At 33.5% G+C, this 15,863-nt stretch overlaps 3 protein-coding genes across 6 annotated transcripts; 2 read left to right on the forward strand and 1 right to left on the reverse strand.

Moving 5' to 3' along the window:
* Positions 1-1,442: 1,442 nt before the first annotated feature.
* Positions 1,443-9,438, forward strand: LOC113230060 (GPI ethanolamine phosphate transferase 1-like; the record flags this gene model as incomplete). The annotated part of the gene is made up of 13 exons (XM_026463787.1): positions 1,443-1,539; positions 1,686-1,777; positions 2,015-2,470; positions 3,009-3,139; positions 3,546-3,745; positions 5,087-5,588; positions 5,853-6,028; positions 6,680-6,867; positions 7,034-7,260; positions 7,408-7,601; positions 8,221-8,328; positions 8,421-8,612; positions 9,199-9,438. Coding segments are annotated over exons 2-13 (2,628 nt in total), but the record flags the coding sequence as incomplete, so codon positions are not given.
* Positions 9,439-9,449: 11 nt separating this feature from the next.
* LOC113230061 (CD2 antigen cytoplasmic tail-binding protein 2 homolog) lies at positions 9,450-12,032 on the reverse strand. Of its 3 annotated transcripts, none has more exons than XM_026463789.1 (4): positions 11,973-12,032; positions 11,349-11,547; positions 10,272-10,581; positions 9,450-9,998 (listed from the first exon to the last, which is right to left on the reverse strand). In XM_026463789.1, coding segments are annotated over exons 1-4 (1,017 nt in total). In that variant the 5' UTR covers positions 11,975-12,032; the 3' UTR covers positions 9,450-9,492. The 3 variants fall into 3 exon arrangements, with proteins under 3 accessions (XP_026319574.1, XP_026319573.1, XP_026319575.1); XM_026463788.1 differs by lacking the exon at positions 11,973-12,032 and adding an exon at positions 11,739-11,905; XM_026463790.1 differs by lacking the exon at positions 11,973-12,032 and having other exon boundaries at positions 11,349-11,696.
* A 1,387-nt stretch (positions 12,033-13,419) lies between these two features.
* On the forward strand, positions 13,420-15,581 carry LOC113230419 (methyltransferase-like 26). Of its 2 annotated transcripts, XM_026464344.1 has the most exons (3): positions 13,420-13,923; positions 14,568-14,918; positions 14,997-15,581. In XM_026464344.1, the coding sequence occupies exons 1-3, from the start codon at positions 13,877-13,879 to the stop codon at positions 15,205-15,207; spliced, it is 609 nt and encodes a 202-aa protein (XP_026320129.1). In that variant the 5' UTR covers positions 13,420-13,876; the 3' UTR covers positions 15,208-15,581. The 2 variants fall into 2 exon arrangements, with proteins under 2 accessions (XP_026320129.1, XP_026320128.1); XM_026464343.1 differs by having other exon boundaries at positions 14,568-15,580.
* Positions 15,582-15,863: the final 282 nt, after the last annotated feature.

Genomic DNA, 15,863 nt, shown 5'->3' on the forward strand with positions numbered 1-15,863 from the left:
AAATACACTAAATGAAATAAATATACTTTGTAAGTAGCTGAAACACTAACCCCGGAAGGCCAAGAAAGAAAAAAAAACTATAGACGGAAACATGACGGAAATGATGTCGCGTTTTATTGTTTACAATACGAAATTGTTATTGTTTAACACTACTATTGTAAAAACCCCTTCTAAATAATGTTTAAAATTTAATACAAATATTATGAGTGTATAAAAAAACAAATAGAACGTACAAATATTTTGACAAATTTACAACACTCGATATCATGACAGTGAATATCGAAACGCAAGACATTACGTCGGCGTGCTTTTTTTTTACACAATTTTGGTAATATATAGTTGTCAAATGTGCTTTTTTGCTTCGATTTTTCGCGATTTTCAAAAATTCCGAAAACTGAAAATTGGTAGGGATACTTTTGACTAGATCTATTTAAAAAAAAAATTTGAACTCCCAACTCCACGTCAGCTATTCTATAGCTGAGCCTCTATATCAGAATTTTCAAATCGAATCGTCTTACAATTGCCGACGATTTACCCTTGCAATTTAATGTAAAGGAGAAATCCTTTGAAATCCTTTTTTTTAAGAAACATCAAACTCTGTTTAAAAGAAAATTGAACAGACGAGAGCCATTATAATGCCAAACTTCTTTTGAGAGTTAATGTTAAAGCTAAAGTTTATTGATGCTGGGATCATAAGAAGGCAAAAGCCTAGCATTTAGCACAACTTAACCATCACTGCGTTCGCTGAGACGAAAATTGCACTTTTATTATACAACAAAAGGTCGACTAATAATTTTTCAAAAGAACTAAATAAGTTAATACGAAGAGAGAGCCAATAGTATACAACAAATAATAAAAAATAAAAGTTTAAATAATAAACATTAATAATAAACTTTATTATTAGATAAAAGTTTAGCATACGAAAAAAAAAGTGCTCTGTTATTGCTCTGAACTTAGCATGCGCATCGGTAAACAAGATTAAGTTACGTGGTAATACGCCGTGGTAATTTATTACTTAGATTAATATTTTTAAGGTTAATAGTCGTAGTGTAGTGTAGTAGTATCCAATTGCTAAAACAAAAAGCATTCAATTTTGGGTAGCACTGGATCAGCCAGCTCACAGACTCTACGATAAATTGACTTTATTTTCTTTTTCAAATTCAATCAATAAACCAAAACAGATACGAAGCGTTTCAAAAAAGTACAAAAGTAAAGAGGTATTTATGCTTAGCTTTCTGCTGTTTATTTTTCGTTGGAAGTGGTTCTTCATTTTACCGTGGCTTTTAAAAAGGGTAAAAATAAGTTATTAAAACCGCTAGCTGCCAGTTGCTAAAAAGTAAAAATTAAAAAAGAAGAGTAAAATTTTGGAAGATTTGACATCACATTGTGAACAAAGCCTATCAAAAATGAAGATACCACGTGACCTGTGTCTCCAATTCCTGGGCCGGACATTCCTGTGCTGTACATTCTTGTGTTGGACATTACTGTGTTGTACATTGACGGCTCCCGGACGGACGATTTGTTGTTTATTATTCTAAAGTATGATTACAAAAAACTAAGGTTAATTTAATTCTAAAGATATGTTTATTGTTGGAATATGTGTACACCTTATGTTTTTGTTTTCTATCTTTGATATATATTTTAAATCGCCAATAGTGAAGAATGTAGTGCTTTATCACCCGCAGCACGAGGCTGTTGCCGACCGGCTGGTTCTCTTCGTTGTTGATGGCCTGAGGGCAGAGTCATTCGTCAACTATACAACAATGCCATATCTTAGGTAATAAGTCTATAACTTATTGTGTTTTGAAAGACCAGTGTGTATTAAAGCGTTTAATTTAAAGTATATACTTGGTGAGACCAAACGAAAGCTATTGAACCGGAAAATTGTGGTCTATGTAAAATAAATTATTGAGTACTGAGTACTACCTCTAATCAGAAAATATTTCCTCGGTAGACAGGTAGCTCCTCATCAGAGTGGTGGAACTGGTCTAAATTTTAGTTTTCTATTTTCCAGATCTATAGCAAACACACATGGCAGATGGGGCATTTCAAATACCCGTGTACCAACTGAATCCCGACCTGGACATGTAGCAGTCATTGCAGGATTTTATGAAGACCCATCAGCTGTAGCTAAGGGTTGGAAGGCAAATCCAGTGGACTTTGACTCAGTTTTCAATCAAACTAGATTGACATGGTGTTGGGGAACTTATGATATTGTAGAGATTTTTACTAAAGGAAGTGTTGATGATCATATTGCTATTGAAACTTTTGATCCTTATGAACAAACATTTAGTACGGATAAGAACACTACTCTTTTAGATGGCTGGGTATTTGATAAGGTTAAACAGTTCTTTAAAAGAGCGCAGTATGATGAGGAGCTTCGTAATAAGCTACATCAGAGTAAGATTGCATTTTTCCTACATTTATTAGGAACAGATACATCTGGGCACACGCATAAGCCTAAAACACAGTGAGTATAAATACTTTGTTATATTGTTTTACTCTACAAACTGCTACTACTACACCACAAAATTGGCCTTATGCTTTGATGTGTGAACACCTGTCTTACCATCTTCTCTTACCATTGCCTAATAATGACTCTGCCCTTTGTACAATATTATTTTAAATTTTTCTTATAATTTTTAACGTGATTGCAGATACAGTCATTGTAAAGTTTTTCAAGCTTCAGAGTTTAATATAGTGATGACTAATAAATTTGTGACAACTAACATAGTACTATCTCAAAATGGCATTAATTTATATTAATATTACCTATTTAGTTTTAAAGCGACAGTGTTGTCCTGTCACTTTGAAATGAAATCGTATATGAATGACACATCAATATAGTGAAATTTTGGAAATAAATTGTTAATATAATGCAAGTTTGAGATAAAATATAATATAATGCAATTTTTGAGATAATACTATGTTAGTTGTAAAGTGCCATTTGTAGCTATCTAGCAATAAACTTACTATTTATTATTACATAGTGACTGTTTATGTTACAGGAACTTTTTGACAACTATAAAGTTTGTAGATGAGGGAATAAAGGAAATAGAGGGAATCATAAAAAATTTTTACAATGATGATGGTAGAACAACATTTCTTATGACGTCAGATCACGGAATGACTGATTGGGGTACAATTGTTCATATTTTAAATAAAATAATAATATATAAGTATAAAAGCTTTAGCAAATGTTTTGTTGGATCATGTTACTACCAGAATATAATTAATTTTAAATCCTTACATGCAAAATGTGTGTTCTTGAGGCAGTAATATTTATTTAAAAAAGTAACTTCTTTGTTTTTAGCTTTTCCTTAATTGTCATGTTTGAGACTTCTTTAATATTAATAACTTTGTCAACCTATCCTCTCTGCCCTTCTGATGTCAGTTTTTATAGACTATTTTAAGCTCCTTGTGAGAATTAAAATTGTATATTTATATAACTTGACGTTGTTATCAAATGAGTTACGCACTGTGTTATAAATTTCCTAATATATTTGTTTACAAATTGGTTTTTCTAATACAACATTGTATAACAGGTTCACATGGTGCAGGGGATGAACACGAGACTCAAACTCCTTATGTTGTATGGGGTGCCGGTGTTGAGCAAACCAAAAAGGGTTCATTAGATCCTCAAACAAATGGCATGTCTTTAGATCACAGAGTAGATATTAATCAAGCTGATTTAACACCACTCATGTCTACTATTCTATCTATACCAGTTCCTGTGAATTCTGTTGTGAGTATTCTTTTTATTTTTTTTAATTAGTGATGGTTAATAATTCGGTGACATCATCAGCCCAATGGTTTGCACTGTGGCTGCTGGATGAAAAGGCCTGGGTTTGACTCTCGGTATGACCAATTTGGGATTTGAACTTTTCTAAACTATTTCTGACCTTAGTGTGAGTCTGGGTTGTGCCTCGGAGTGAATTCCTTTGCGGTGTGGTTGTCTAGCACCTTATGAAAAAAGTATTGTGTAAAAAAAATGGACTTTGAATAGTTGACAAATTCCACCATTTGTTTTCTTTTTCATAAAATGTATTCATTAATTTCAGTTACACAGCATGTTATTTTTAAATGAGACAGTATGGGGAACTCCGAAACCATAGAAGATGGAAACTGTCTTAGGAACCATTATGATTTATTTTGTGAAAACAATTTTGGCATATTAAATTTTTTGGTCAAACGTGAGTTGTTCATAAAAATTAATAAAACTATTCAAATTAGTGCTAATCGACTTAGTTTCATGAGGGGATCATTTAATTATATGGGATGAAAAAAAAAGTGAGTAGTCAATTTTATTAATTTTTTTATTTTCTCGTCTCGTACAATGAAATGATCGACTCTAAAACTGAACTTCAACACGCGCTACTCGGACAATATGTTACATCGACATGATTTTACTCAGACATTACGCTACTCCGGCAATATGCTACTTCGACATTTCTTTACTCAGACACTGCGCTACGCCGACAACACACGATTTTACATCGATTATGTGATTTTGTTCTTTTTTGTTATATTGATCGATATATAATAAAAAAGCATTTCCTACATGGGTTTGTAATGATGATTTTTCTTGTCTGAGTACAAATATTATGTTAAGAAACATCTCGTCTGTGTTGTCGAAGCAGCATAGTGTCTGAGTAAAATCGTGTCGATGTAACGTGTTGTCGGAGTAGGGTAGTGTCCGAGTAAAGTATTGTCGGAGTAGCGTAATGTCTGAGTAAAATTATGTCGATGTAACATATTGTCGGACTAGCGCGTGTCGATGTTCAAATTTAGAGTGGAAATGAACACTTCATGAAACTGAATCGATTAACACAAAAAAAGATTTTTGATAAATTTTATTCATTTCTATGGACAACTCACGCTTGACCCAAAAATTGATTATGCCAAAATTGATAGAAAAAAAAGACTTAATGGTTCCTAAAACAGTTTCCTTGTATATAAAGTCCCATTAAAAAAAACTCTATACAGAACCATGTTAACACAAAAACTGAAGTGTTATTTTTATTATAGTAAGTAGTAGAAGTTTTTCTATAAGACTTAAAAAACTTATCTTTTATTTTGTTCACAGGGCGAATTTAAAACAGATTTACTAAATATGTCACTAGCAAACAAAGCAAAAGCTATTTACAGCAATGCAAGACAGCTAGCTGCTCAATATAATAAGAAGAGACTTGATGTAGAGTCTCATGTCCTACCATTGTTATACTATCCATACGACCCTTTCAAAGAGAAAAATTATAAAGAAATGATTTCTTTTACAGAGATGTTATTAAAAAACGAAAATTATGAAAACCTTATACAATTTAGCAGAGAAATTATGGCCTTAAGTCTGTCAGGCTTAAGTTATTATCACAATTATTATCAAAAACCTTTATTAATTTTAGTCACACTTTCATTTGTTGGATGGATAGCATGTTTATTGAAAGAGTTATCAGAACAGAAAATGAATACCCAAGTGGGGTCTTTAAATATGCAGAAATATTATTTAAATAGTAGAAATGCGAAGATCAAATTAGTTGTTAATGTTATGTTTTCTATTTGTTCATTTACTTCTTGCTATCTTGTTTATGGTAAGTATAAACATTATTTTGAAGGCTGTTGTTTGTGACAAACTGTAAAATATGTAAAATAGCATTGATTCAAAACAAGTTAAATAGAAAAATAATAGTTTAAATGACAACACGTAACTTCAATGCCACCGCCTGTCTGTCGATTATTCGGCTCTTGTACCATTAACATTATCAATACATTGCTTTTAAGTTATACCTAGACAAAAAACATAGCCAATAAACTTTTCGATAAACTGATAAACAATATAATACTTGTAATTTCAGCACAAAATTTACCCGTTCAGTATTACTTATACTTCACAATGCCAGTATTTATGTGGTGGTATGCCTTAACGCCACTTACAGTATGGACACACACACTCAGACAGTTGAAGATATCCAGCGGATTTTACTCATTGTGGGTCCAAGTCTTTTGTTATACTCTGGGATCTTTAGCAATGGTCAGTAAATAAGATGTAAATGCCTTATATCTGTTTTTGAACTCGCTAAATTCAAGAATAAACTTTAATTTTTTTTCTTCACGAGAATCCTACAATATATTATAGATTATTTGTTCGTAAATAGTGTTTCGAGACTAGCTTGATTCTGGCAATTCTTTACATAATATTGGAAGATAGAGCCTTCTATAGCTAAAGCTCACCCATCAATTGACATGTCCCTTTTGGACCCAGTTAGCACTAGTGTTGATTATAAATATCAGTGTTTATGTTTCAAATGGGTTCTTTATATAATCTGCAACTTGATGAAGGTCCAATTCGAGTCTTCAAGTAATTTTTTGTATGTAAACATTTACTCTGCTACAATAAAGCATATTTGTTTTTACATGGATATGTAAGATATTGATTAGGTTGTGAAGGGATGAGATTCATATTGCTCAGAAGATATTAAATTTGGAAGATGGCTTTAACGGAGTGGAAGACCAAAGCAAAGATTGGTGGGTTGCGTGGCAGAATAAAACTATGTGAAGGGAATTGAAAAAGAAACGTACTCTGTCGACCCCAAACTATAGGAAAAGAGCAGGTAGAAGTTGACGTAAGGCATAGTTAAGTGCCTATTTGATATACATCTAAATTAATGTTTTTCTTTTTTAGGGTTTGTCTTTTACACACAGATGGATGTTAAGTATACCTTTCATAGGGATGGGGATATGGCCTTTTTCAACATCGTCAAAGAGCTATTTACCAAAAAAAATACTTAACCTTTGGCTTGCCGGATGCATATTACTAAGTTTGTTTTCTTTTATGCCTGTTGTTGGAAAAAACGTTTGCATTGAACTAGTGTGAGTATGAATTGTCACTGTACTGTAGGATGACATCCAGCGAAAGGCGAGTCGCTTGATACAAAGTGAAGTCAGTCTTGGATTTAAAATCTATACTTATAACATGACCGTCTATTATTTACAGTTAATGTGGCGTACATTTTATAAAATTATCTGCTTATTGCAGCATTACAGCAGGACTCATATGGCTTATAGTAACAGCAGTGTATCTCTACAAAATATTATTACCTTTATACCATGAAGCTAACGAAACTAAAATTGAAATAATATTGGCTGTGATACAAATGGTTTATCTGGTAGTATCTCTTCAGAACATTTACGTACAATCGAAGAGATTCGAAATGGGTACACCTATTTCTGGAGTGTATCAAGCTATTGCTTGGATTATTGCAGGTATTCCTTTAGGTCCAATATTATATATGCAGCGCGATATAAATTTTATCACCGAATTATTGGATCATCACAAATAACGAAATATCAATCGAAATGCTCTAATAAATTGCAGCTGTTCTAAGACTAAACTTTTCCATTTCTTTACAGTTTCGTCTCTATTGCTACCGCTATTTCATTCCAAAAGACTGATCTGTAGACTGTTAGCGTTATATACTTCATTATTGAACTTTTATTTACTCCTCTCTGTCTCACATGAGGGACTTTTTATGGTCACACTAATCGTTACTGTGACTTGTTGGATTTTTATTGAATTTAGATTACTTCATTTAGAAAAAGTGAAGGTAAAGTTATATTTTATATCAGTGCCTCTACCATGAGATTACAGTGACAGTTATCGCTAGCGACCGCGCAAAATGTTTATGTACAAAATGTTGTTTCTTCTCGTGACCGCTACAGACGCTGTATTAAGTGCCACACAAAATTGTGACACACGAAGCGGTTTCCAAGCGCACCTGCCGCGCTGCGGGACTTTTATTTCAATACTCAGACACCGCCGCCGGGGTTTTGGGAACAGCCCGCAAACTTGGCAGATGATCGCAAGTCGCGCGGTTATTCACGATCGATAGAGATCGTCGCGGGCGAACCGACCACAGTGCACGGGTGCCGACCGCCAAGCGCGCGGGTGAGCGCGTCTCGCGCGGTTCTACTACTACTCTGCGGACGTTACGGCTACCGCAAGTAACCGTCCTCACCACAGGCGTAAAACGCACCGTGGAAATGTGCTACTAAATTTTACATACATACCTACATTCTACGGAGGTCGCGGTCCCGCAACCACGGCGGGCGCGGGTGAAAATGGCTCCGTGATTTCTTAGCATTATAAGAGTAAACTCGTGGTAGAGGCACAGTATGTGTGTAATACATTAAAACATTTAACATTAGGACATTTTTCCTTTACAGATAATAGAGTGCTCCTTTCATAATGACAACTTTGCAGAGACTAGTGGAAAGTTGCTTGCTGTAGAAAGGAGCATAAGCAACAACGATTTCCGGAGAGCATTCTTTTTTGTATCCTTTATTATATGAAAATGTTTCGTTGTTGAAGAGAATACAGTAGAAAATTAGCATTGTATTATGAATTTCCTTAATTCGAAATTCAGACACTGTTCATTATTTTAGCGTTCTTCGGAACTGGAAACATAGCTTCACTAAATTCATTTGAAATAAGATGGGTGACATGCTTCGTAACATCATTTCAACCTTTTGTAATAACTGGTCTCATTTTACTCAAAACTTTAGCGCCTTTTCTAGTTGTTGCCTGCAGTTTTCGAACAGTACAATATTTAACAAAGGTATATTTTTACTTTTAATTCGTGACGTATTTTGATTATTATTGATACTTATCAAAACTTTCGTTCGTTACCCAATGCAGTAGGGATACTGCATTGGGTAACGACGGAGAAATACTGCGCGGCATCCCGCGCTTGCACCGGGTATTTGTATGAAATTTCGCGGCTAGACCTAAACCAGAATACGGTAGGCGGTATCTTTTCGCTTGCTTTGCGAAAAGGTAACGCCGCACGATGCGAGAGCAGTGGCAAATTCATGCCTCCGCACACCCTGCAAGTCAGTTAGTAACGATACTTGATATAATATTAAATGATAATGAATAATGGATTTCGGTGTCCACAGCGGTAGCGAATAACGCCTGTATATGATCATATATATATATATGAATATATATATATATATATATATCATGGGTACATAAATGGAAGTCGAAATTTGTTTGAATTTACAAACTGGGAGTTAAAAAACCTTTGTGGTCGTAAATAATTCGAACATATTACATACATATTTGAGCTTATACAGACATATTTCTTTAGTAGTAGTTTCATATGAAAAAAAGAAAAAATTAAGTTGTTTTTAAATTTTCAGGCACCCACTGGTTATCTAAACATCATCGTGTTAATATATTCCAATATAATGGGCATTCAGCTTCTATACAACGTGAAAAATACTGGAAGTTGGCTAGAAATCGGAACATCGATATCGCAATTTGTAATAGTTCAAGTTATAACCTTATTTATAGTGTTGATCAATCAACTTGCAAAATTATTGACTGACACCAGTATTTATAGTTTTGCACATAAAATTTATAAAAACAGAAAGAAATATGCTTAAAAAATGTGTTTTATTTTGTGAAATAGTTTTATACAGGTAATGTACACTTTACATGTACAATTCAAAGTCAATTCTATTAGAGCTATAGAACTGACTGTCTTCTCCGTGCTTCCTTGCCCAAACACCAGTTTTGAAATATCCTTCAGATGCCCATTTTTGCATCTGGTGAGTGGAATGTGGTCCTGATATCTCGGCTTTATCATCTTGACTCCATTTGAATTCCCACTTCACTTCATTATTGTGTGCCTCCGGCTCTTCCTCATTATCTTTGGATGCAGACTCATTTTCAGACTTACCCTCAAGATTCTGCTTTTCTTTTTGATCAAAATCATCAGCATACATATCTAAATTTGCATCATCATTCTTTTTCTTATCTTTATTTAGTAAAGCACAAATTTTTTCATATGTCTCCTGATAGATGTCCATATTGCCGGTCTTGGTCAATATCTGATTTGCTAATTCTGTAACCCTGGTGACAATTTTGCTGCCATCATCAACAATGCCCGCCTTTTTTCGTTTCCAACGCTCGGCACTGGATATTTTTGATGCAGCTCCTGGAAATGCACATTTTAGAACAACAAAATGATTTATCGATATTTTTTTTGTTTTATCGATAATTATCCATTCTTGATACTAAATTCATAAAAGAACAGAAAAACATTGAAGTTTCCATAAAAATATTCCATATGCCTGATAGAGCAAATTGTTTTGTATGGGACTAGAAAAATGATTTCACGACTTGGCTATGGGTTCCTTAGAGGAATGCTTTAGTTTCATGGGTAAAGTTACCCCTGCATATACAATATATAGGATATAAAAGGACTTGCCCAAACGTTGCAGTGCTTTGGCAATAGTCTCCCTAGGCTTCATATGCTGGAATATTTCCTTATAGTTCTCAATTAAGTCAAATTTCTCTTCCATTTCTTCTTCATCACTACTGGATTCACCAAGACCTTTGTTGTCATCATCTTTATGTACTTTGTATTTGTCTTCTGGCCTCCCTTTTACCTTAACCCAGTCAATATTGTCAAGCCATCCATCTCTGATTTCTTTTTCTTTCTTCCAGTGATAATGGCCTTGAGTGTCAAAGTGACCCTCTTCAAGTTCTTCCTTCATGTTGAATGGTGTTATGGTAATCTGTAATTAAACCAAATGTTCTTAGTTTTGGTGCATTCGCTAAGAGAAAGGGCATCAAACTAAGGGTCGTATTGTAGAACTCTACTCAAGTCATGATTTGAGTATGGTTTAAAGCACTCAAAAACATACTCAAGTCCCTGCCATTAGGGTCGTATTTCCAGTGCAATCCTGACTTGAGCATTGAGTAGAGTTCTAGAATAGCGACCCTAAGATTAAGATGAAGAATAGACATATTTGGTGGTACTATTTGTGGCTATAGTTGTGCTGGTGTCATATATTTTATTAATTTGGAGGGTTGGTGGAAAAATAAACTGCATGAAAAAAATATTTAATACAAGTGCACAAATTAACCTTCACTGGGTTCGCGGAATAGCAAATTAATTTACTTCCATTTTTAAACATGGATTTCCATAAAGTAATGCCTATCTTTTATTTAGAGATTAATGGTAGACCGCCTGATAGCAAATAAGAGATTTTTTTTATGTAAAATTTAGAGAAGTGCAAAATTGAAAAAATATCTTTATAAAAAAAATACTAAATACAACTTCATTTCAGAGAGGTAAGTATCAGAAAGATGTGTATGTAAGTACATCAGCCAAACAAATTATAGTAATGGTAGATAAATTTTCTCAGCAGTCACTCAAAACGAACACTACATTTTTTTATTTTTATGATTACAATAATTTCAATAGCTCATAGAGTGAAGTTGTGCAGCACACCTTACTAATTCTAAGACATCGTAAACATGTTTAACTATTATCACTCACTTCACCTTCCATGCCTCCAACTCCCTCCTCTTCTCCTTCGATATCATCAGCATGCATCACATTATTCCGTTCTTCTTCAGCGCCGCTATCTTCTTCATCAGAATCCAAGGAGTGTTTTTTGCCTTCTTTCTTTGGCACCTTTTCTTTAGTCTCGTCGAGCTCGAAAGCTTCTGATGCTGGTCTTTTTGCCATCGTGCCCCTTTATGAAAAGCCACACAAATTTCCGAAAATCAATATTTTGTTCGCAATCCCAATTTGGCTTGGTTAAGGAACGTACACAGAAACGACGGAGAAAGAAATTACTATATGACAGGCCAGGCGAAGAACTCTAACTTGTCAGATAGAGTGGCTCCTGTTACACTACCAAACAAAGAAAAAGGATAAAATTACCTTTGCGAAAAATTAAAATTGCGATCTAGATAATAGCGATAACGGTAAGGCAAAACAACAACGTGTTGTCTTGTAATAATGTACATACATACACTACAGCACAAATTAGAAAGATTTAGTCAATACAGGACAAAGATTAGCTAGAGTAATACAGGAATGGAAGTACAGGATCAATAATTCAAGAGTACTTCAAGTTTGACACTTCAGATTTAAATTCAACTCTATGCCGCTTACATAAGAGAAGATTCGCTCTGGGCGCCACCTCAAATTGCAGATCCTGTTTGTGGCGGCCATATTTACAGAAACATAGTTAAACGAAGAGATGGTTCAAAGGACTTGTATTCAAGCCAAAATTATTAATAAAAAAAAAATTAGGAGAAAAATGGCGGGTTTTTGAAGTTATGAGCACAGTTTTTGCAAAGATTATTTTTATTTTTAGTATATTATGAAGAAAAAACGAAGAAAGAAACTGTTTCTGATGTGTGTTGATGAAGAAAGTTAGAACTATATTCCTTATTTTAAATCAAATTACAAAAGATTTCATCTTGAAAATTGCAATAATTACGAATTCAGAGTTTTTGTTCAAACTTATAGAAGATAATGTGATTTAAGTGAAAGTAAAACATAAATATTGACTCCCGCCGCTTAAAAGACTATTTAAAAAACCCAAATAAATGAACTAAGTTATTAAAGAGAAAGTGAAAACATATTGTATTCGAATTTGAACTAGAATGGAAACTATTACTCAGAATCCCTATAATTAAACGAAGACATGGCTCCAAGGGCTTATATCCAATCCAAAACTATTAATAAAAAAAGGAAAGTTTAGTCCCAAGGCTCCATCCAAGTGCCAAGCTTGATGAGCTCTTGTTTGTACCTAGAATAGCGATGTATATATTATTATGTAGTCCACAAATTAGAAAGATGTAGATATAGTGCGTTTCACATAGGATGGGGGCACATTTCGGGGGACCCCGATTCAGAACTCTTCGATGTCTTAACCGAATCGTTCGATTGGATATCGTTCTCGAATCGAAGGGCGCTGCGATACGCGGATACGATATCGTTATCCAACAGCGTTTACGGAGTTAGTCGGTGATATAGATTATAAGAAAAATGAAAATCCTTTTATGCGCATTTGTAAGACTTTAAAGATCTAAGGTTCTGAATCAGCCTTCAAACCGAAATGATGTCGCACCAGTACGATTACTTGAATTTCTGTTTCGGAAATGGCTACAAACGTTATTCCGAACACAGTTATCGAATAAAAGTTACCGAACGCCCTATTGTTTACAAAGCAAGAATGTAATATGACAATCTTCTATAATTTTAAATAAAATCTGGATTATGTTAAATTTTATTAATTTATTTTAATGCGAGACTAATGCGTTCCTATATTTTAGGCCTTTAAAGTCTTAATAATGTATATAAAAGGATTTCATTTTTGTTATAATCTATATTCGCCGAATAACTCCGTTGTTGGATAACAATCAATTTAAGCTTCATTGTGAAATTGTGAACACGACCTATTTCTTTTCGTGAACTGTCAGACAGATTCCACCAATAGGAGTACAGATCACGCAGCCAATCAGAGGCCGTATGCATCGGATTCTCGTGTCGCGCATTCCGAGCGTTACTGTGTCGTACATTACGTTGTTGGGCAATATAGGACTCACTGCCTGTTGTATTGTATTTTTATTGACAATCAATGAAAAAATTCTGTATAAATATATATTTTTTTCATCCTTTAGGATATATTTAGGTAAAAAAATCTTGTGGCAGTTGACTTCACAAGCCAGTCAAACTAATGAGATATACATACGTACAGTTTACGCAGAGGTAATATCATAGCCGATGAAGTTAATGACACGTCTTCTACTTATAAATTATTAGGCAAATTCTGTCAATGCAAAAATGTGTTACATTATAAATTGTATCAAACTGTTAGGGATAACTACGGTGTAATAATTAGCCTGAAATTATTCAGAAAACTTGCATAAAAATTGTATCAAACTGTTAGGGATAACTACGGTGTAATAATTAGCCTGAAATTATTCAGAAAACTTGCATAAAAATCGAGCAAAATTCAGATAAAAAGGCTTAATATTTGTACAGTTAGACATTTCTGGACGAAATCAATGTCGGAAACGCAAGAAATAGCTTGTGACTATCATGAAGACCAAAGGTGAGCTTATATCATATCGATTATTTAATAATTTTTAACAACTTCAGAACCAATACACGTCTCTTTTTAGGACAAATCAGCCATTTTGTCACATTTACACCATTGTGAGTACAGATACATTATCTTGAAAAAATTAAATATACACAGTTTTTAATAAACAATGATCATTAAAAATATTTTACGTAGTCTGTGAGTTTATTCTTTTTTAAATTAATAATTTTATAATAATGTAATAACATATTGCTAACTAGTACATTGTGCTGCAAGTTGAGCAACACAAAATGTGACTTTTTAAAATGCTAATTATAATATGGTATGTTTCTCTATAAAGAATATTGACACTTGTCTAGCTACCTACATGCTTGTTATCTTTCTTGACTCAGTGATCTTCCTATTTGACATCAAAAGATGGCATTCCAATATTTGGAGGGCCAAAGACTTATTCACTTTGTTACTGAAATGGTACCTGGATTATCTCAGGTAAACAGTTTTTGCTGCAAGATAGTTTCCCTTATTCTGTACTTGCTGGACCATTAGTGTTGTTGCCATTTTCCAACGGCAATCCTCTTTGAACAGTTCCCATTATCCACTTTACACTAACATTGCATTAATAGCTTAATATCATATGTTTTTGTAATTTACAGCTTCAAAGGAGAAAAGTTAATATACCCTGCTGCATCAAGAAACAAAGAGCCAATTCTGCAGGTTTTGAAAAGATTCATATTATGTGACAATGATCAATGTGATCATGAAGTTCCATTATTTTTGGAAGTAGCCAGTGGATCTGGTCAACACCTTGCACACTTTGCACCTCATTTCCCTCATGTGAAATTCCAGCCTACTGAAGTGGATGAGAATTTACTTGGCAGTATATCTTATTATGCACAAACTTGCCCAACAAAGAATATTTTACCACCAAAGCAAGTTGACATTTGTGCAAAACTGTCTAACTATGGTTTTAAAGAAAACAGTATAGACTACATTTATAACGCTAATATGATTCACATAAGTCCATATGAATGTACAATTGGCTTGTTTAAAAATGCAGGTATGTACTTGAAAAATGATGGCCTTATGATTACTTATGGACCATACAGTAAGGATGGTGTTATTACACCTGAGAGTAATGTGGAATTTCATGCATCACTCAAATCACGAAATCCATTGTGGGGCATTCGTGACATTAATGATCTTGTTAAATTAGCTGAACAAAATAATTTATCTCTCATAGACACTGTGGAAATGCCAGCTAATAATAAAACACTGGTTTGGAAGAAGGATTAATGCAATAAAAAATAAATGCTAATATTTGTAGGTTTTCATTTTAAAAACTAGGTTTACTACTGCTAACATAAATTAAAGTTTATGTTCTAGATTATTTACTTACCTAAAATGTCATAGACATAGCATTGAAAGATTCTCAGGTAAAAATTTTATGTTACACTTTTTGTAACTAAGTATTTTGTAATGTTTAGTAAGTCTTTGTAATATTTTTTAATATGTTCCTCTTGTTTATTTTATTACCAATCTATCTCTACTGAATAAAATAAACAGCTATCATTCTATATTATTACAAGTGTTGTTTTACACCAACAATTTTGGAACATTACCTACAATACAAGACTTTAGTATAATGCAGTCATAAAGATGTTTAATGGCATGTATTTAAGTGATCATATTAAATTTGCCAAAAGCAGCAAGCAAAACATTTAAACGGTCATTTATACAGGGTTACAGGAAAAGTCGTGCTAGATCCGTTAAGGGCGTGGAGTACTCATCATTTCTGACTTATTTTACTACGAAACACCCTACCCTAAACTTAACCCTTTTCGAGATATTTGACTTTTATTTTTTTTATTCAAAATTGCCGATTTTTAGGCTACTAAATTTAATTTTGTTTATTTTGTGTGTCTTATTATTATAATTATTGCATTTTTACA

This window comes from Hyposmocoma kahamanoa, unplaced genomic scaffold (genome assembly GCF_003589595.1).
Source record: "Hyposmocoma kahamanoa isolate Upper Pololo Valley unplaced genomic scaffold, ASM358959v1 63, whole genome shotgun sequence".
NCBI lineage: Eukaryota > Metazoa > Arthropoda > Insecta > Lepidoptera > Cosmopterigidae > Hyposmocoma > Hyposmocoma kahamanoa.